Source organism: Xyrauchen texanus, chromosome 13 (assembly GCF_025860055.1).
Source record: "Xyrauchen texanus isolate HMW12.3.18 chromosome 13, RBS_HiC_50CHRs, whole genome shotgun sequence".
Taxonomy (NCBI): Eukaryota; Metazoa; Chordata; class Actinopteri; order Cypriniformes; family Catostomidae; genus Xyrauchen; species Xyrauchen texanus.
In genome coordinates this window covers 35,003,047-35,025,966 of record NC_068288.1, presented here as the reverse complement: position 1 = coordinate 35,025,966, position 22,920 = coordinate 35,003,047, and the positions used below count along the sequence as shown (strand labels likewise).

General features: G+C 39.8%; 1 protein-coding gene across 4 annotated transcripts in view; it reads right to left on the bottom strand.

Annotated features, from left to right (window-relative positions):
• srgap3 (SLIT-ROBO Rho GTPase activating protein 3) overlaps positions 1–22,920 on the bottom strand; it is a 122,205-nt gene that overhangs the window by 60,802 nt on the left and 38,483 nt on the right. For all 4 annotated transcript variants that reach the window (XM_052140572.1, XM_052140574.1, XM_052140576.1 and 1 more), the window contains exons 4-5: positions 12,065–12,127; positions 4,809–4,994 (exon numbers count right to left, since the gene is read on the bottom strand). In XM_052140572.1, the coding sequence (XP_051996532.1) occupies positions 4,809–4,994; positions 12,065–12,127 (249 nt within the window). The remainder of the gene's footprint in view (positions 1–4,808; positions 4,995–12,064; positions 12,128–22,920) is intronic.

The window sequence follows — 22,920 nt, the reverse complement described above, 5'->3', positions numbered from 1 at the left end:
TTGATGGTCTACCAGTTGATTTTTATAAAACTTTTTGGCCAGAGATAAATATAGATCTAGTAGAGGTGCTCAATGATAGTTTGGTTAAGGGATGGCTACCATTGAGCTGTCATAGGGCAATTCTTGCTCTGTTGCAGAAAAAGGGTGATGTAAATTAGATAAAAAATTGGAGACCAGTGAGTTTGTTATGTAGTGACTATAAATTGCTTTCTAAAGTTCTAGCTAATAGATTAAGTGAAGTTTTAGAAAAGGTCATAAATCCTGATCAGACTTACTGTGTTCCAAAAAGACTAATTTTCAATAATATTAGTTTTATTAGAGATTTTTTGGTCATCACCAATAATCTTAACCTTGATTTTGGTATAGTGTCAACAGATCAAGAAAAGGCTTTTGACAGAATTGAAAATAATTATTTGTGGAATTTTTTAACAGCTTTTGTTTTTAAGCCTGATTTTGTTTCTATGATTAAAGTTTTGTACTGTGATGTTGAAAGTTTATTGAAAATTAATGGGAATTGATGTGCTCCTTTTAAAGTGTATAGAGGTATCAGACAAGTTGTGCTCTGTCAGGAATGTTGTACACTTTGGCAAGTTAAGAAATTATTTAACTGGTGTATGTATTCCCAAGTGCAAATATATATTTAAATGATCAGCTTATGCTGATGATGTTGTTGTGCTAATTAATGGACAAAGAGACATTGATTTAATGCTGTAAATATTAAAAGATTTTAAAAAGTCTCTGCTACAAAAGTAAACTGGTCTAAAAGTGAGGCTGTTTTGGTCAGTAGTTGGTGAAATGGAATGCCAAAACTACCAGAAGGATTAATGTGGTCCAGAGAAGATTTTAAAGTACTTGGGTGTGTATTTAGGAGACTCAATGTTTATGCAAAATATTTGTGATGGAATTGTTGAAAAAATAAAAGGTTGCTTAGATAAATGGAAGTTTTTACTTCCAAAATTATCTTATAAAAGCTGAATACTAGTCATTAACAACCTAGTAGCATCTGCTTTATGGCATAAATTAGCCTGTGTTTATCCTCCACTAGATTTATTGTAAAACAAAATACAATCTATTTGGACTTTTTTTGGAATAAGTTGCATTGGGTACCAAAAGCTGTTCTGTAAATACCAAAAGAAGGAGGAGGGCATGGACTTGTACATGTACAGAGCAGAACAGCTGCTTTTAGGGTCCAATTTGTGCAAATACGTTTAACTGGCCCAATGGACTCAAGTTGGAAACATGTAGCATGTGCCACTTTACAGAGTTATAAAGGTATAGGACTGGACAAATCTTTGTTTTGGATGAATCCACAGAAGATTACCTTATCTAAATTGCCGGTCTTTTATCGTAATGTATTTAAAGTATTGACTCTGTTTATTGTACAAAGACTCAGTGCTACAAGTTCTTTACATTGGTTGTAAAAGAACCCCTAATTCATGAATCACACTTGGATATATCTTATAGATGGAATATTTCTTTAATTGGAAGAGACTCTTATGAAATCTGGAGTGATAACTCTTGGACACTAACTACAGCTGGCTGGTCCAAGACTTAAAGATGTTGACTCAGCAGTTGGACATTTGGGAATAAAATCAACTCGCATAGTCTCTAACTTACTTGAGAAATGGAAATCTGTAATTGCATTGGAAGAATGTAAATTGTTAGAGGATTATATGTTAGGATTAATTACTCCAAACTGTGATGACCATTTTCCTAACTTGTCTTTATTACCTAATTTTGAAGATCGTCAAATTGTATTATTACATTCTGGCAACATAATAATAATTTGTTCAATTCCATCCTCTGGAAAATTGTTGTATGAAGGTTGTGTCAAATCCTTAAATAAAAAGTATTTAGTTAATAGGAGTGATACTCCTTGGTGCACTGTTCTTCGACTGGGGGAAGATAAGAGACCAGAGTGGGGAGCTTTATACAAATCTCCTTTACCTAAATAAGTTGGGGACTTGCAGTGGAGAATCCTACAGTTAATGCTTTTTTGTCAGTTATACATTTTAATGTCAGCAATGGGTGTCCTTTCTGTCCTTAAAGCGAAACTGTGTTTCAGGCTTTTATGGAGTGTAATAGGTTGAAAATTATTATTAGTTATTCATTATTTTAGAGAGTATTTTTAGTCGTTGTGAAGAAATATTCTCAATGGAAGTGTTTATTTGTGGGTTTAAATTAAATCGAAAGCATCGTTTCCAGTGTCAATCGTTTAATTTTTTTAATGGGTCAAGCCAAAATGCCAATTTATATTACAAGGAAAAATAAGATTGAAGGAGATGTAAATGAGAATTTAAAAGTTTTTGTAAATCTTTGTAAATTCTAGGATTTTAATTGACTACGAATGATCTTATGAATTTTTAGATGATTGGGTGTTTTAAAGGGATTTTGTGTATAATTGTTGATGATAATTTAAGGCTTGCATACCTTTTAAGATGATGTTTTAACTATTGTAATAAAGTATTTTCAAAATCCAAATTCTCTCTCTCGCTCTCTAGTTTTGAAACACTTACTCATTCTTTATTATAATGTATTGTTTTTTTTTAGAATAATAGTACACAGTCATCGAAATTATGTAATAACATAAATTGAACTATGGGAATTATGTTGTGACTATTCAAAATCCCAAATAAATATACAAATGTGTTATATTTTAGCATCTTCAAAGTAGTCAACCTTTGCCTAGAATTTGCAGACATGTACTCTTGACATTTTCTCAACTAACTTCTTGAGGTACAAGAAGGTCACATCTATGTTGGGCACTTATTGGCTGCTTTTCTTTATTATTTGGTCCAAGTCATCAATTTAAAAAACTTTTTGCATGCACATACATGCTAGTTTGGACAGAGACAGAGTCTCATTTGTGCATGAGCTCCAGCTGGGTCCTGTTGAATTTTTCATCAAAAAGCATGAGCACTCAAAGCCGACAGCTGCTCGAGTATCATTAATAATATGCAGCTGACTGCTACATAACTGTATTGACAAAACAAATTACATAAATGGAGAAAAACCACCAGTGATTAGCGCATAAAAAGCTTGATTACTGATCAAATGAATTGAGATTACCAGTGATTAAAATATTCATTGTTACATAAGCATGTTATAATGGAACTGACCAGTGATTCTATTGATTAAACTCTTAAAGGGATAGTTCACACAAAAATTACTCACCCTCATATTGTTCCAAACCCCTATGACTTTAGATATTTACCACAATGATGAAAGAAAGTCCTATCTTTTTGGAACAGCATATGACCAGGTGAGTAAATTCTGACAGAATTTTCATTTCTTGGTGAACTCTCTTTTTATGGTATGAATTACCACTTAGAAGGCAAGACAGACCATATTATCAAAAAGGGGCCTTTAAGGGGCCATACTTCTCAATGTATTTTCACATGATCACATTGGAGGTCAGTAAATGATAGCCCTTAAAGGGCATTTAAGGTGCTTGCAGGTGTACCAAGATCATGGAGTGCTCTGCTAGCCTGCAGAATCAGTTCATGCTGCAGTAAGATATCGAGCATACATGGCTACGGTGGTTATAAATAGTGTGAGGCTGAGTGGCTTTCATGCCAACATCTCTACGCATTGCAGCCTGAAAGAGGAGGAAGGGAGGGAGAGAGGGAGGGAAAGAGAGCAGCAAAGGGAGAAAGAGCAAAAGTGAGAGACAAAGAAGGAGAGAGTGAGCTGAATTTATTCACATGAAAAATACCTCCTGTGGAAAAATGTGTTACTCATGTACAGTATATTCATTCATACATTTTAAGTAAGGTACTGCAGTCACAATGAATTAGCTTTTTAGGAATTTTTGTGGCACTCTCAATTAATTAGATGATTTATAGTGGAAGTCACTGACCTGAAATGTTGAATCTGGTCTGTAGTCAGCCAATCAGTTTCTGGACTCTCTACAGTCCCACTAAGCTCATTGTCCATTCTTTGATAAAGCTAAGCCCACGCTCATTTTTATACACCTGCATCCATCAGGTAAATTTAAACCTTACTGCCTGCATCACTTTAGGACTGCAACTAACTACAGTTGTATGCTTAAAGGGATAGTTTAACCAAAAAAGAAAATTCTGTCATCATTTACTCACCCTCTTCTTGATCCAAACTTGGAACAAATAGAATATTAGCCCTGGTCACCATTCACTTCCACTGTATCGAAAAAAAATTATATGAAATTGAATGGTGACTGAGGCTAACATTCTGCCTGACATCTTTTGTTTTATATGGAGGAAAGAAAGTCATATCGGTTTCGAACAACATGAGTGAGAGTAAAGATGACAGAATTTTCATTTTGGGGGAACTGTCCCATTAAAATTCCATTCTGTACACACAGATTGGCTCTTCATGGCAATGGCATTCAGCACTCCCCAACCAATTTTATGAATGACCTGGTGTGGCATAGCAGAAAGAATGCTGGTTTGACCCCAACAAAGAACCATCACTATTTTACCCTTGAGCAATTAACCATGAACAAGGGCACTGAACTTGATGAAATATGTGTGTACCGAAAGTCTACTTGCAATATCAGATATGATAATGCTATGGGCTTTCACTTCCAAACATTGTGGCCTTAAAAATTCAATGAGCCACCAAAAGTAGACAGTTGCTTGGCTGATCCTCCACTGAATACTGATGATAAACTCCACGTGAAATAATGTAATCCTTCACTTTAAGTGTCACAATCCTACTTGAGAGCATATAGGGCCATAGAATGAAAGTGATTCTCGGCTGCAACAGCCCTTTGGTTTAGTAAAAACAGTGTACTAAGGCTTGGCCGCTAGCTAATAAGGGCAATTTACCTTTTCCTTCATCTTCTCAATTTTTCTGACTGAGCTGCGGCGCTGGGGTCGGTCTTCGTGGCGTAGGAGGTTGACGTTGAGGTCTCCAGACTTGCTGAACTGCTTCTCCTCTTGTTTCTCTGCCTCCTTCAGCTTGCTCTCTGCACTGATGCTCTCCGTGTGGTACATATGATACGTTTTCATCACCTGCAGGAAGAGAAAAGGTAAAACAAGAATTACACAAGGCATACTTCAGATTACCAAGTGATTCCTTGGCAATTCAGAGGGTTACTCTATTTTATATAAAACAAGGTTAGGGGCTGTTCACACAGACGGCGTATTTACTATAATTAGTTCCACGTATAAAACGCACGTGTCTCAAGATGCAAGTTTTTTTTTTTTTTTTATTATTACTTTTCTCCCAATTTGGAATGCCCAATTCCCACTACTTCGTAGGTCCTCGTGGTGGCGTGGTTACTCACCTCAATCAGGGTGGTGGAGGACAAGTCTCAGACCATCAGTCTCAGACCATCAATCCTTGCATCATATCACGTGTCTCCTTGTGCATGACATCTCAGAGACTCACAGCATGTGGAGACTCATGCTACTCTCTGCGATCCATGCACAACTTACCAAATGCCCCATTGAGAGCGAGAAAACTAATCGCAACCACTAGGAGGTTACCCCATGTGAGTCTATCCTAACTAGCAACTGGGCCAATTTGGTTGCTTAGGAGACCTGGCTGGAGTCACTCAGCACACACTGGATTCAAACTTGCGACTCCAGGGGTGGTAGTCAACCCAGGGCTCTCAAGATGCAGTTTTGAAAGTTGAAGTTATTTTTTAACTTTATACAGCGTCTAAATAACACAGCACTCCTGTGTGAGCCACTGGCAAAGAAGTCTGTCTAATGTACGCTTTCATCAAAGAATTATTAAGAGACAGCACAGACTGCAAAAACATATTCAGTATAAAAGGCCCCTTTGGCCAGCATTTAGCTATTCTCCGGACCCATTTCTACAGGGACACAAACCCCATCACACTGCCAGGGTTTTTTGAGTGGTTGCCAGGCTGTTTGTTAGGTGGATGCTTGCTGTCCCAAGCTAAAAAAATAAGCCCACTTCCAGGTCTCATTGATATTATTTATGATATGCCTATATTGCACTGGCCATTCTTGCATGGTCCCAAGAATGTTTTACATTTCTGTAAATATGTGAATGGAAATCTACATTGCGACAACAGATGGTTTTAAATGTCCGAGAATATTTCAAAAATATTATTCTCACATTTACCCCAGAAAAAAATTGGTCTTTTCTTTGGTGATAAAGAGGAAACATCTCAAGCCTGACACTGTCTTGGAATGATCTCCAGACAAGCTTCATTCCAAGGGAGCTGTACAGTTCTCAATCAAAGAGGATCAGTTGTATTTCCATCAGCTCTGCAGAAACAGGCCATCTCATGAATATGCAGAGGAGTATGAAATTGGCAGCCAAAGTAGCCCAAGCCTCCCATTCAAACTCAGGATTATAGAGGCAGACAGTGTAGGGCTGAATGAGGGGTTGATCTAAGGACAATGAGATTCTGAAGGAAGTGAGTGTTTAAGAAAAAAAGCACTAAACTTCATATTTTGCTGACTATGACAAAAAGATTATTATTTTTGGTAGCACTTTTCAAAAAGGTTGTATTTGTTGACATCAGTTAACTATATTAGTCAACATAAACTCACAATGAACAATACTTTTACAACACTTGAGTAATGTTAATTTCAACATATAGCAATTCAAATTAAAACTGGTGTACATTAAAATTTGTTGAAGCAATATGAACTAACAACAATTGTGTTTATATTTTAAAATATATATTTGAGCCCTTTTTTAAGATTTATGCATTTCAATTTTGTAAAAATCAAAATTAAATAAAAAACAATTTATGAACTTAAAATATTAACCTTTTTTAATTCATTAAATATTACTCAATTCAATTGAATGGAATTTTATTATGAAATGTAAATGCAGAAATCTTTATTTCTATTATTGTTATTTTAAAGCATTACCGAATTTATAATTTAGATTTTTTTTTTCCAATTATTATTAGTATAATGAATAACTTATACAATTATATTATTATTATTATTTCCCATTCAATTAAGTGTCATTTTTGTTAGTTTATACTCTTTGATTGTACGTTTCATATACCTTTTAGTTTTGTTTTCTTGTCTCCTTTTAATATTTTTTCTGCATATTTTGTCCTTGCAATTTATTTGAATGCATTACCTGATATAATATGAAAAGGTTTAAGGGTCTGTTCATATAGAGCACATATGGCATTAAAAAACACAGACAACAAAAATAAAAAATTGCAGGTGTCTCGAGACACATTTTAAAAAGTGATTTTAATCTAATAAGCCATTTTAAAACAATGTGCTCACGGCAAACGATGCTGAAAAGTCAGAGACACGTCGCAATAGTCAAAGGCATACGTCGAGCACATCATTCTTACATTGAAAAACTATTCCAAGAACTACAAAAAATGCTCAAACAATAGAAAAGAGAGGGGCAGAGAAAGGAGCAAGCGAAATAGGAGGGGGGTTCTCTGCACCATTGCCCTGCTTTATTCGACTCCTTATAGCCAGCAGACGCCTGTTCGATAATGTTTCAAATAAAACGTTTATTAAATCATCCAGTCTGCAGGGAATCCACTGACTGGTCATCTGAGCTGACGCGGACACTAATGAACATACACTCAGCTATTTGACTCTCACACAGATTATCACATTGTTTCAGGAGGTCATTGAGTGCATCCGCATCATTGCACCATGTGTGCTTTTAGTTTATGTATGCTGGCTACTCTGTGTTTTAAAGGTGATTGCAAAAAGGCCCCAAATTGCAAAATAATGATTGATTCCCAAACAGGTTTTCCAAATACTCCTATCCTATCCTATCCTTTCCTAACCCTAACCTACCTTATCCTATCCTATCCTATGACACACTTCACCTTTCAGCAATATGATGCATGTAAGATGAATACCTTTTTAAACAGATGGAGATGTATTGCACCAACAAGTCTGGGCTACTTCAGTCATGGATATAAGCATTTCTCATTTTAGGTCTGTCTTACATTATAAATGTAATATCAAGTTTCATATCAATTTAGATTACCATATCTAAAATGTAGACGTACATAAGATAGTGATCATTAAATCGAATTTCTTGCTGAAACCAGGTTAAATATTCGACATTCAATAGACCTACACCATAAGCCATGTTTTTTTAAATAATATGTTGTAAAATTCTCCAGACATTAAATGGTACAAAGTATCTGGAGCGAATGTCCCTAGTATTCCCTGATGGAAAAATCAGTTTCCTCAAACTCATTAAAAAGAGGATGCAAAGGATGTTTCTCAAAGAGGTGCTGGCTGTGTCTGGCCCCAGGACAGATCAACAGACCTTTTAACTGAATCTAGTAAAAACATGCATATGCAAAAACTGTCCTAAAGCGAACGATTCTGAGACTATTTTCAATTGACTTATATGCCGTTGTGTACATTATGCTGCCATTACAAGGTTAATGGTGGGCAAAATAAGGTGATATAAGCTGCAGTATGTGTGCATGAAGATGTAATTAAAACAAAAGCCCTCTATGCCACATGCTACATTAAATGTCAAGTATTTCAATGCTCTGAAATAAAAATAAAACTTAGACCTCGGCATATTGGTGCCATTATTTAATCAATGACATGCCATGTTTTTTCACAGGGTTATAGGCTAAAGCAGAAGGTTAGTCTCAGTCACCATTCATTTTCATTGCCATATTCCATATTCCATTTCCATACAATTAAAGTGAATCTTGAGTGAGGTTAACTTTCTATCTTGGGGGGCCTGGGTAGCTCAGCAAGTAAAGACGCCAACTACCACACCTGGAGTCACAAGTTCGAATCCAGGGTGTGCTGTGTGACTCCAGACAGGCTTCCTAAGCAACCAATTGACCCGGTTGCTAGGGTGGGTAGAGTCACAATGGGTTACTCGTGGTCGCCATAACGTGGTTCTCGCTCTCAGTGGGGCGCGTGGTGCGTTGTGCGTGGATGGCGCGGAGAATTGCGCAAAGCCTTTATATGCTCTAGGTCTCTGTGGTAACGCACTCAACAAGCCACATGATAAGATGCGCGGATTGACAGTCTCAGATACGGAGGCAACTGAGATTCGTCCTCTGCCACCCGGATTGACGAGTCATTACGCCACCATGAGGACTTAAAGCACATTGGGAACTGGGCATGACAAATTGGGGGATGAAAAGAAAAAGCTTTAAAATCTCTCAAATCTCTTTATACATTCCATAGAAGAAGGAAAAAAAGAAGAAAGAAGAACATTTTATTTTAGATAACACGAGGGTGAGTAATGTATAAAAATATTAGCATTTTACCACAGGAGCATATTGTACACAATTGTACATATTGTACACACACAAAAAAAAGACTAAACTCCATTTTAAAAACTCAATAAGACCACAACATTCAAAGTAACAGGTATTATAGAACCTAAGGGCAGGCTGAAATCATAAAAATAAAATACAGAGCTGGAAAGTAAAAAAGCAGTTAAATTATTTGACAGAAATCTACTTCAGCGTAGTAGAAAATCTAGGTTAGCACTTGGCTCCCCCCAAAGCTGTCAACCATCAATTTAAACCCCCTCAACTGCCTGTAGCAGTTGGAACCCTTTATGTAATTCTTATGTAATTCTATTAGCATAGCCACATCGTTTGTTTTTTTTTTGTTTGTTTTTTCACGTCTCCTTTAGTGTTCCACGGTAGACAAAAATCACGGTAGACAAAAAAGGGTGAGTTTCAGGTGAACTATTCCTTTAACAGAACTGAAGTTACACTAGGTAATCTGAAGTTACAACTGTTCCCTGAAAAAGCTGTTTTCAGATTCAATGTCATTATTGTCAATTACAAAATAAACAGCCATCCGTTGATTTCTTGTCATTTCTAAATCATCAGTTTGAACTGAAATAAATTAATGCATTAACTACAGTATGTATTCTTAATTTGGTTTTAACTTTGACAAGATTATACTTTTAACACTCAAAAAAGAAAATCAAGGTCCATTTATCATGCAAATACACAAATCACAATGCAAAACAAAACTATTGCATAGCAGAAATTTCACATTGCACATTGGGATTGCAGAAGCTTTGCTGCAAGAATATTTCTTATTCCACATTCAGGACATATAACTCAAACCACAGGAAGGTGGCAGATGGATTGATACTCAGGACTTCCAGCACAGGCTTGCTTTCATTTTTATAGTCAAGCTGTATATCATGAACAACAGTTTAGCAGCAAGCTTCGCCACAGCTATGCTATTTCTAAGTCTTTTTTGGTTACTTTTGGTGGACAGTATCTACAATACTAATTTAATCATCAGTGTATCAAGTCATTTAAGTGGTCGAATGATATGGGATGTTTAATGACAGATGAAGATACTGATGTTTATCCAGTAGATCAGGGTGGTGATGGCCTAAATAATGGCAATATAAACTGTATAGTGCAGTTTATTGATTGCAAATAAGTTGTACACAAAATTGCTTAAAAATGAAGTTAAATGAACACTTATTTTACTAAATATTTACTCAATTCAATCAAGCATATTTGAAAAGAGAAAATGTGCAGTATCGATTGACAGTTGTCGGTAGATTTTGCTATTCACACTAGATTATGATAATCAGCCAATCAGATACAGTTATTGCTTGATAGCGATAATCTGAAAATAGCCTTATATCAAAAGGATTAATTGGTCCATCATTCATTTAAATGAACTGCTTGGATACAGAGTTGCAAGATTTGCCATCATAACCAGTGTAAAACAATAACTAGATGATTTTCAAAAAAAGCCAATTTATTTATCATCACAATAAATGATAAACTGCACATAGCCTATATTAGCCATAGCCATTGTCCACATTTCTCTGTCTACTTAACACAGAAATGACACAAAAATCTCTTGACCACAATGATGCAGAACATTATTTCGATCATTCTGCAGGGATACAGTTTTCTGACAGGCTCTATTTGAGGGAAGGAAGAAAAGAGGAAGGCTGGCAAGGAATGGATAATGATCCTATCCTATGTCTTCTCCAGTGATACATTACACTCCCTGTCAGTGACCTTGAAAAAAACACACAAGTGTCAGAGCGCCACAACTCAAACTGAATGTGTGCATTTCAACAGCTTGAGTGTTCTAATTTAGGAGTTTCATGTCTGTGCTTGAACATTTTTTAATAATGGCTTCAGGACTCTGTTTTATAGTTTCAGATCATTTATGGTAGGTGGATTACAATAACACCTTTTATTACACTAATTATCATTGCAGAATGTATAGCAGTTACTGTTAAATATCAATTGGATGGAGATTATAGCACTGCTTTAATGGGTGCCATGACCCATGGCCAGCTACACAGGTCAGGCATTGAAATGCATAATTATATTATTTTGGGAAAAATGGATTTAGGTAAATAAGTAAATACATGCATTCAAACATACATAATGTTATGAATAATTTCGAGCTATATTGACTACCTCTTTGATGGAGTGGGGTATAATGAATTTAGACAACATAACGCTGATTTTTCTAAGAAAATATTTAGATAATATCATGGTACTTTTATATAAGAGTAATAACAGACCACTAGCTGCACTTTAGCTAGTTCTATCCAGATATACCTCATACGGAAGAAGCATTTTACTATGCCAACTGCATAAAGATGCTTAGGGGACATCTGGAATAAGTTAAGATGGAGATGTGTGAAGAATATTTCTCTGATGCCCTGTTATGAGTGTCAACGTTAATCTCAGCCTGTTCCTCTGCAAAGGTAGCTTGGATTTATTTTCCAGGGAGAAAAAGAGAAATACGAACAAAGGCCATACATCTCGGCTAAAGAGAAATGTTAACAACTGAAACAAAATGTGAGAAAAGCTAAACTAATTGAACCAATTTGCTATTAATGGCCAATGTACCATTACAATGTAGATTACAAATGTTCCTTTTTCATTATACCCTCAAAACAATCCCTTGATTTGGTTTACCATCCTTTAAAAGAAAAGTATGTAAAGAAACAGTTGCTTTCTCCCCAAAACCAATCGCACAGCCAAACTGTTTTTATTGTTGGCCAGAGTCTCAGCGTTTCCATGGTGCATGGCAGTACACAGCGGGTGAGAGCTTCATACAGACGGCGAGTGGGAGAGCAAGAAAAATACAGAGAAAGAGAGAGATATTATACTCACAGTGTACAGCTCGTTTGTCACTTTCACCAGCTCCTCGTGCATCTGAATGCCAATTTCTTTACTCTGCAATACAACGAAAAAACAAAATGGTTGACAAATATCAGACAAACTCTAAATTCTGCAGTGAAAAAAAAATATATATTTGACAAAAAAAAAACACCTTGAAAACTCATTTTGTACTTGCCAGACAACAACCTCGAGTTTTGGTCATACATTTCCACTTTGGGCTGTTCAGACCAAATGCATTTTTGTGCTAAAAAAAGTCACAGCATAAAAAATTGAACAGAATGCAGTCTTTAGATGCAAGTCCTTTTAACTTAACATGGTGTCATGGTAACATGCAAAAATCTGGTGCTCATACATGGGATGCTGAAAACAGCAAGACATGGCACAATGGTAAAAGACACTAGCTTATGTTCACAAGCAGAGCAAACTGATGCAAATATAGTACACATTCGATGTGAACAACCCCTATGATTTATCATCATTAGGCAAGGAGCCCATTCATGTACAGTATGAAACAACAAACAAACTGGGGATGCATTGATCCGACACCTGAATGGGTATCGGCTCCGACACTGCTGTTTTTAGACAGATTGTGTGCATTTTATTCAAAGCCAATTAAATTCTTGAGATAGCAAAAGGCTGCGTTTAATAAGTAAATACAGTATAGTATATAGCATATGTGCAGCATGTTAGTGAATGGCACAGCTCTGTTGACACATACATATCACGCACATGCTGTTGATGTGCTCATGGCCCTTAGAGCAGTGCGCAACATATGAGCGCTACACACAAACAAAATCTCATTTGTAGAAGCTCAGTGGTTTGGTTCGCTTACAACATGCATTGAGAATGGCACAGGAGAAGCATTTTACCAGATTTTGAATAAGAGGCGAAATAAACTACTGTGAACTAGCCCACATACAGACACTTACAGGACTTCCTTGAGTGTTCCGACTGTCAAAATAAAAGCCTGTGGATTTTAAAGTTAAAGGTGCATGTGACGTGGGGACATGGTCATGTGTCGGTCTGCGCGAGAGAGAGAGAGAGAGAGAGAGAGAGAGAGAGAGAGAGAGAGAGAGAGAGAGAGAGAGAGAGCGGTAAGGCTTGTCACCTGGTTCATAATTAACCCAAACACCTGTCTCTTGTTATAGTGATGTGGAGGGAGGCATAAAAGGCACGAAGAGTGTCCAGAGAGAGAGAGAAAGAGAGTGACCTACAAGCCGAAAGTGCTTCCCTTTGTTACCCCTTATTTTTTATTCTGACGGTGTCCGTCGATTGTGTTTGTGTGTTGGCGAAATTAAAGACTGACCTTGAACCTGCTTCGCGGTCTCATGACTCATTGCCCAGTACGAAGAGCTTTTTACAGTGCACAACTGAAATATATAACTATTGTATTATAAAATTCTAAAAGTCAATAATAATCTAAATAATAATAATTTACTATTATCATCATTATTATTGGTATTATTAAGTTGACTAGGTCCCAAAACATAACTATTTGAAAGAAAGACTAATATTTTACAAATAAAGCGAAAAAAAGAAGATCTGAATCCTTTAAAAGTCAATTTACAAGTTGAAAAACTGTGCAAAGAAAACGACTCGGTTACTAACGTAACCTCGGTTCCCTGAGAGAAGGGAACGAGTATTGCGTAAGCAGCTTACGCTATGGGAAAACTCAGTTTCTCGAGAAATACTGAAGTCTTTATGTAAAACGCATTGCAGCTGCACAGCAGACAGCAATGAGCGAGGCAGCTCGGTCATTGGCTGTGCTGCGGCAACTTGCTCGAACCAATGACGGGCGACTCTGAACGCAGCAACCAATGAGCGGCCAGCCAGCGCTCAGAGCCCGCCAAGATGGGCATGGCTAAGGCTATATATTAGGCGCCCGTCATGAGTTCTTTAGGTTCAATCGACTGAAGCGACTGACCAAGCTACAAGCACGCCAGCTTACGCTAATACTCGCTCCCTCCTCTCAGGGAACCGAGGTTACGTTAGTAACCGAGTCGTTCCTCTCGAGAGGTCTCTCCTATTGCGTAAGTAGCTTACGCTATGGGAACACCATGCAAAACGCTGTGCGTGCTGCCTTCGCTCTATAAAGCCAGAGGCAGATGCCTGAGCCTTAAAGCAAAGTGATTATTCAACGAGCCAGCCAACGGCGAGCTATATAATGGGATAATACAGAGCCTTTGCCCCAAGGTGGCCCATGGTGGGAGCTCATTGTAAAAACATAAGCACATATCTTATGTACTGATTTTTCTATTTACTGATATGCATAAAAAACCCTCTAAGTCAGTCAGAGACGGACCTTATAAGGGAGGAGATAATGCTCAGCATATACGTACTCCAGTCCATACTACAGTCAGGCTGATAGAATGTTGGAATGCAATGAGGGGACCTGTAGGTTATAAAACCTGATAAATGTCGAGGCGAGGCCCAGCCTGCCGCCGCACAAATATCCTCAATGGGTATCCCACTCGACCACGCCCACGAGGAGGCCATGCTCCTCGTAGAGTGAGCTCTGACGCCTAAGGGGCATTGAAGGCCCTTGGCTTCATAAGCCAGCTTATAGCATCTACTATCCAGCCGATATTCTTTGCTTTAAAACTGCGAGACCTTTAGTGCGGCCGCCAAAGCATACAAATAATTGTTCCGCCTGTCTGAACGAGGCAGAACGCTCCAAGTATACTCTGAGCGCACTGACCGGGCAGAGTAAATTAGCGTCGCTTTGCCTGCTGGAGACAATAGCGCTGCCAGAGATATCACCTGTACTCTGAAGGGTGTGGAGAGCACTTTAGGAATATACCCGTGCTTTGGCCTAAGGACAACTCTGCAGTCGTTAGGTCCAAATTCCAAGCAAGCAGCTTGATGACAGCGCTGCAGGTCGCCCACTCTCTTGACTGAGGCGAGTGCCAGCAAGAGCGCAGTTTTGAGCGAGAGCTGTTTAAGGTGCACGGTTCGGAGAGGTTCGAACGGGGCACTCTTGAGTGTGTCCAGGACCGTGGCCAGGTCCCAGATCGGTACCGAGGGGGGGCGAGGTGGGTTCATCCTCCTAGCGCCTCTTAGGAAACGAATGATTAGGTCATTTTTCCCTAATGAGCGTTCTTTATCAGGATTGTGTGACGCTGCTATGGCAGCCACATAGACTTTGAGCGTGGAGGGTGTGCGGCCCGCCTCCAGCAGCTCTTGCAAAAAGGTGAGTACACTTGGTATCTCGCACGATTTAGGGTTCAAGCTCTTGGTATCACACCAGTCACTGAACACTTTCCACTTTTGGGCATATAAGCGCCACGTAGAGGGCGCCACGCCTCAGTGATGGTTCTCAACACTCCGCTGGGGAGGTTCTCTGGAACCCGTTGAGGGGCCATGCATGAAGGGCACACAGATCGGGCGGGATGAAGAATCATCCCGCTGGCCTGCCTGAGGAGGTCCAGCCTCAACGAATCGGCCATGGGGCAGATTGCATCATCTGCATTAGTTCTGGAAACCACGCCTGGTTCTTCCAGAGTGGGGCTACCAGGAGCACTGCACATTTCACCTCCCTGATCCGACTGATGACCTGAGGTAGCATCGCGATCGGGGAAAAGCTTACAAGGGGCGGCTCGGCCAGACTTGGGCGAAGCGTCCGTGCTCTTTGAGAAGAAAAGAGGGCAGTGCGCATTTTCCCTGGAGGCGAAGAGGTCGACCTCTGCATCGCCAAAGGTTTGCCATAACCACTGAACCGTCAGGGGGTGGAGAGACCATTCTCCTGGGAGAACTTTGTCTCTGGACAGCATGTCCGCTCCCTGGTTCAGGACGCCTGGCACATGCGCTGCTCTCAGCGAGCGCAGGTTGTGCTGTGACCATAAGATGAGCTCCCTGGCCATAGAGTGCAGGGAGCTCGACCTGAGTCCACCCTGGCAATTTATATACGATACTACCGTCATGTTGTCCGTTCGGACCAGGACGTGTTCGTTTTTCAGGTACGGAAGCAGGGTTCTGAGAGCCAAGGCGACCGCTTTCATTTCCAGACAGTTTATATGTAGGTGCTTTTCCTGGTTTGACCAAAAACCGGAGACAGGCCTGCCCTCGTAAAGGGCCCCCCATCCTATTTTGGAGGCATCTGTCGTGATCATTTTTCTCTGTGTGTTCACGCCCAGACTCACGCCGGTTTGATACCAGTCGACGGCCTTCCAGGGCGTCAGGGCTTTTATACAGCCGTGATTCGCTCTGATTAAAAAGTGGCCCGAGCGCCACGCGTGAGTGGGGACACTGCTCTTGAGCCAGCTTTGGAGAGGATGCATGTGCAACAATCCTAGCTGGAGTACAGCTGATGCCGAGGCCATGAGACCGAGCATCCTTTGAAATCGTTTGACGGGGGCGCGCGCGCCCGCTCTGAATGATGTTGCAAGGCGCCGAATAGCGAGCGCGCTCTGATGAGAGGCGTGCCATCATCTGCACTGAGTCTAGCACTATTCCCAGAAAAGAGATATTCTGGCTGGGGATAGCACGCTCTTTGCAAAATTGATTCTCAGACCCAGGCATTCTAGATGGCTGATAATCCAAGATCTGTGCGTCGTTAACTGACTCTCTGATTGTGCTAGGATTAGCCAATCGTCGAGGTAATTCAGTATTCGCACTCCCGCTGTCTCAGGGGAAAGTGCTGCGTCCATACATTTCGTGAATGTACGGGGGCCAATGATAGGTCGAATGGTAGTACTGTGTACTGGTATGACTGTCCCTCGAAGCTGAATCTCAGAAATGGCCTGTGATGAGGCGCTATCGAATGTGAAAGTAAGCGTCTTTCAAATCCACTGATAGAAACCAATCCCGGGCGAACTTGCGCGAGGATATGTTTGCTCGTTAACATTCTGAAGGAGCGAATCATTAAAGCTTTGTTCAGATGTCTGAGATCTAGGATGGGGCGGAGGCCACCGTCCTTTTCGGGACGAAAGTAGCGGCTATAAAAACCGCCTCGCTCATAGAGGGAGGAACAGTTTCTATAGCACCCTTCTCTATCAGTTTGAGCACCTCGGTGCGTAGAACATGTGAAACATCTTTCCTCACTTTCGTCTCGACCACCGCTGAAAAGCGGGGTGGTCTGCGAGCGAATTGAAGCGAGTAACCGTGTTTTATTATGTTCAAAACCCATTTCGGCATGTCAGGGATTTTTTATTTATTTATTTTTTTCCCCAGGCTTTTGCTCGCACAGAATGCTGGCTGGGGGCGTGTCGCAGTGACGTATGGGCCCTGCCGGCGAATTGCCTTGTGCTAACACTGAGCTTACAGCTCTCAGAGGCGCGGGAGCGCACTGAGCAGCTTTGTTGAGTGCCGAGTGCAGGGGTGCGTGTGAGATTACAGGCACGCGTGCTATCTCCGTAACGCTCGCAGCATGAGCTGGAGAAATGTTTGAAACTTTATAGATAGTGTTTACGGGTGGGGGTGCATACATTGTAATAGACACGCGCGCCACTTTCATAAAGCTTCCCGTTCTTACCGGGGAGTTTCTTGGCACGCGCGTCACATCTGTGATGCTCGCGGCATGAGCCAGAGAACTGTTTGAAACTGTATGGGCAGCGCTTATGGGTGGGGGTGCATATACCGTAGTAGGCACGCGCGCCATTTTCATAAAGCCTCATAAAGGGTTTTTTGGGCATGCATACAGTGTTTGTGTGTAGGGGTGCATGCATGACAGCAGGCACGCACGCTACCTTTATAGTATTTCCCGCTTTTACTGGGGAAGTGTTTATAACTGTGGGAACAGTGCTTGTGTGTAGTTGTGCATACATGACAATAGGCACACGATCCACATTTATGGGGCGTCCAGCTTGAGCTGGGGAAGTATTCGGCACTGTTTGGACAGTATTAATATGTGGGAATGCGCACTTTAGTGTGGACACGTGACCCCTTAGTGACACACGCAGAAAATGACCCTCGAACAGAGGGGATGGCAGCACGGTGGTAGCAGGCTCGTTCGCGGCGAAGGCGGCAAAGCAAGCGTGCAGCTCGGTGAGGCCCAGGGAGTCACATTCAGGGCATCCACCTCGAGTGAGAGCATCTTCTACGTGGTCAGGTCCCAGGCAGCGAGCGCAGAAAATGTGACGGTCCCCGTCAGGAAGAGGGCCTCTGCACGATGCGCAGGTCGAAGGCATTTGAAACAACGCCTCGAATTTGCTCTTTTACTAAATGACAAAAAAGCGTTGCAGAGGCGAACACTTGCAAAGTAGCTTAGTAAAAGGATATCAAGGTGATGTGCGCCGGATGGCGTAGCAGAAGGCTTTGAAGGCGGCTGAAGGCGCCGGCGTCCTCGTAGCAGTCCGGCTGTAGGCTTGTCGACGGCAGGCGAAAAGACTCCAATAATCCGGAGGATCCAGCGAAGAGAAGGTCTTTGCTGAAGGAGATTAAATCTAAAGAACTCTCATGATGGGGCGCCTAATATATAGCCTTAGCCACGCCCATCTTGGCGGGCTCTGAGCACGCCAGCGCGAAGCGCGCTCATTGGTTGCGCGTTCAGAGTCGCCCCGTCATTGGTTCGAGCAAGTTGCCGCAGCACAGCCAATGACCGAGCTGCCTCGCTCATTGCTGTCTGCTGTGCAGCTGCAATGCGTTTTACATAAAGACTTCAATATTTCTCGAGAAACTGAGTTTTCCCATAGCGTAAGCTACTTACGCAATAGGAGAGACCTCTCGAGAGGGAACTGGATTCTTTCCACTGAAGACTTTCACTGGAATTACAGTTCATTTTGCTGCCACATTATCCAGTAGACTAGTTAACAATAAAGCTGTTTCTTAATAGGCTATACATTTATATTGAAATAATGTGTAGTTAGAGGTTTGTGTTTTTTTTACACAAGTATCGCACATTGAAGTATAGATATTCTAAACTGATTACGAAATAAACACTGGTATCGGATTGGGATTGGTATCGGCCGATACTGACATTTCAGGTATCGGAAGAGAAAAGGTGAAATCGGTGCATCCAAACAAGGCTGTTTTCAGCTGATCAATCCTTAAATATAAAGCTTTCCAAATAGCCACAAATCTACAGTTTTGAAGTAAATAATGCCTTTAGATAGGGACCATTTAGCATAAATGAACCTGTGATTGTGACACTGAAAAAAATATCTTGTGTTTTCTGTACTAAAATAAAACTCAGATAACGATTCAATAATTCAACCAACAAGTAGACAACTCTCTGAGAACAGAACACATTTTGTACCTCCTCCCACACACCCTAGCTACTTCTGCATATGTGTACAAACACACACCTGGAGCAGTGAGAGCTGAAAGTGATAGAATATTAACTCAAAGTAGGTGAGACAATCTGGCAGAAGTAGGAGGGCAGATACTCTGGGGAAACTAAGAGACTGTTCACTGCAAGTAAAAGTTGTTTCATTAAGTACAAAACAGAGAGACTGTCCCAGATAAACACATCCTCAAACGGACACACACAAAAAAACATCAGGAGAAAGAGACACCATCCCTGTAGACTCAACAGGTACAAGGATCGACTTTCTTTTCTTTTGTAGTCAACGGTTCAAAAAACTATGTAGGAATGAACCATGCTGTTGCGAATAACATCTTGTGGTACTTTGAATTCATAGAGAACCGTGTTTGAGCTTATATGTGTCACATTGTAAAGTACACACAGCTAGTGAGCCTCCATTTAAAGTGATGCCTAGTGATTCCTAGTCTAGGCATGCACTTAAATGAATTACTCCAGAGGCCCTGCAATGCCCTTTTATGTTTGTAAACCATAATGGACTATGATTCACAGAGATCAATAAAGTCTGCAGCATGAGAACAGCCAGTACTGTGCTTAGGGATCAAAAATAATCCCTCTTTACAAATATAAATGTGTACACACACACACACACACACACACACACACACAAATATATACATATATATATACACACACATACGGCAACCGATTTAGACATCTAGTCATCCGTAATAATAGGCTAAGCACCTTACCATATTACATGCATATGTACTGATTGTGTCTTTAGGTATGACACTCAATGTGGCATACCTTTCATGTGGGCTTTTCCTTATTTAGGCGGGAAAGATGGAATGCATGAATTTAAGCCTAGTCTATGCTTCTAGCAAATTACTTCTAGCTTTATTATACATTTCTTCTAGGCCATAAGTCATTTTTAAGCTTTAAAGTAAGTCTCTTTCAACTTCCATTGTGCTGAAAAGACAGACCGGAATATTCATACATTTTTCCTTTTGTGTTCTGCATAAGAAAGTCAAGAGGGTTCGGAAAGACATGAGAATTTTCTTTTTTGGGTGAACTATTCCTTTAAATACACATGGGAAAAGAGATTCAGAATTATTGCTGTGCACCTCACATTCACAGCACAGAATATATGGCAAGAGCTCTATTTGATGCAACATTATGAAAGAACCAAAGACACAGACACACTGCAGTTTCTTGCAGCTGGTAACACTGGCATTAGACTGTTTAAAATGCTGTCAAGCTACATGTTTCCCAGCTGACTTAGCTGTTCATTCACCCTCATCCTAGCCACCAGAGACATCTCTGACAGAGCAGGCAGCCAAATATTTCTCTGAGCTCAGGTGTACATTTCTCATCTCGCTATGCGCTGGAATACTTTAACACAGACTAAACTGCTGGTAGTGTTTAACTGCTATTGCATTGCAAGTGAATGTTTGCCAGACCTCTGAAGCTCTAAAAAGCAGATGAAGGCAACATTAAGCAATCCATTCCACTCCATAAGTTTAATAAATGTCTTTTGAAGTGATCCAGTCGATTTTCTTCATGAACTTCATGAAATCTTCTACAGAAGTGATCTGAACCTGATGATGAGAAAACTATAAATGTTATGCTTTTTAAATGTTTAAAATAATCCCTTTGTAGTACCTCTGGGTCAATTTGACCCAGTTAATATAAATACTTGCAAGAAAGCTGTAAAACGGTAGAACAGTTGCAAATATTGTTTATAAGTACACTCCTATTGCATGCACACACCCTCTCCCCGCACACACCCTCTCCCCACACACACACACTCTCCCCACACACACACACTCTCCCCACACACACACACTCTCCCCACACACACACACTCTTACATGAACACACGCACATATACACACACACACATACACACTCACATAGATGCACATGTACACAGATGCACACACACGTCCGCACACGCGCACAGCCGCACACACTACACTGGATGTATGTAAATTTAATTCCACAGTCCATAAATAATTCTACAGGATATTTTAAACACGGAAGGGAAATGCGTGTTTGTAGACAAATGAAATTATATAGGTGAAACGTTTTCTTGAAAATAAATAAATAAATGCTAATAAAAGTTTCCTATGAGAGAAAGATTATGATTCACTGTTTTTGGTTTGCATACAAATATTTTACTTCACCAAAAATTACTGAAATATGCACTATAAAATTTGTAATAAGTTAATGATTTATGATCAATTGTTGTGGAGAAAATTGTTAAATTCGGATGTTGAGTTGTAATTCATAATGCCGGGTCAATTTGACCCAGTGAGGTTTACAATGGAAATGTATTGCCAGGACCAAGGATGGGTTAAATACGCACTAACAAAATGTAAGGAAGGCTATTTGTTATCAATCGAGGTGGTCTTCAAACAGAAGACAATGGTTAACCCCAGAGAGACTAGCAACCAGTTGGTTTGACACCTTAAGTTTGCCATGCAAATATCACTCTCCATTTAGCAACTTTTTGCAATAACTTTCATTTTGCAGTTTACACAAAGCTTGTTCTTGCACATTGTTGTGTAGAAAACATCTGAAATGTAGCCTTGTACTGATTACATATTACATGACTAAAACTGTAATCAGTATCCTAATATTTTAGATTACAAGTTTTAAGATAATGTAATTAAATTAATGTTGGCTTACTTGTAGCATGATTTGATGAAATTCAAATTTTAAGTGTATTACATTAAGTACAAGGTACAATTTGCATTCCTTTCATTAAACATGAAATCAAACAACTATTTGTCCATTCTTGAGCCATGGAATCCACAAAAAACTAATCTGATTACACACATTTAAAAATGTAATGAAATAGAATTACTTGTTAATTCCTCTAATTACTCAGTACAGGCTTTTTGTAATAATATTACTTGTACTGTAGTCCATTACTACCAAACACTGTGCGCAAACTGCGATATAGAAATGTCTATTTTTCTGTATTCATGGGAAAGATGCAAAATATGACTCATTCAGCATACAGTAAAATGCATATACATTTTCCATGGTTTACAATCAATCAGATTGTGTAAGAATTCCATTTACATCGAAGATCTGGAAGACTAAAGCCACATATTCATGAGTAAATAAATATATTTAATTACATCAATACATTGCAAAATTTAAACTAGACTTCTTCTGAAGAAAATGTGAGTGGTGCTTGACCATGCAAAACTTGCTACCACAATGCTATGGTGTTTTGGGTGGTTGCCAGTGTGCTGCTACTGTATAAAGTTGTTAAGATGTTCAAAGTGTTATATGATTATATTTTTAATGCATTGCTATGTGGTTGCAATGGTGTTCTGGGTGGTTGCTAGGGTATTCTAGGTGGTTGCTAACTGGCCTAAACCAAAGAAATTCCAACTGGTATCTCAATATGGCTTACAATAGGTTCCTCCTTTAGTATAAGACTTTGTGATTCTTTTCACCCATTTTATCGTCTTCCAGGTGAAAATCATAAGTCTAATCACTTAGAAAACCTCTATATAACAAGCTGCACAATATGAGAGATCATCCATTTGTTGTTTTCAAAGGTTTCATTAGTGCATCCGCTTAACTGCCAATCTTTATAAATGTGCACGACAGAGCTGAGCCTTTCACA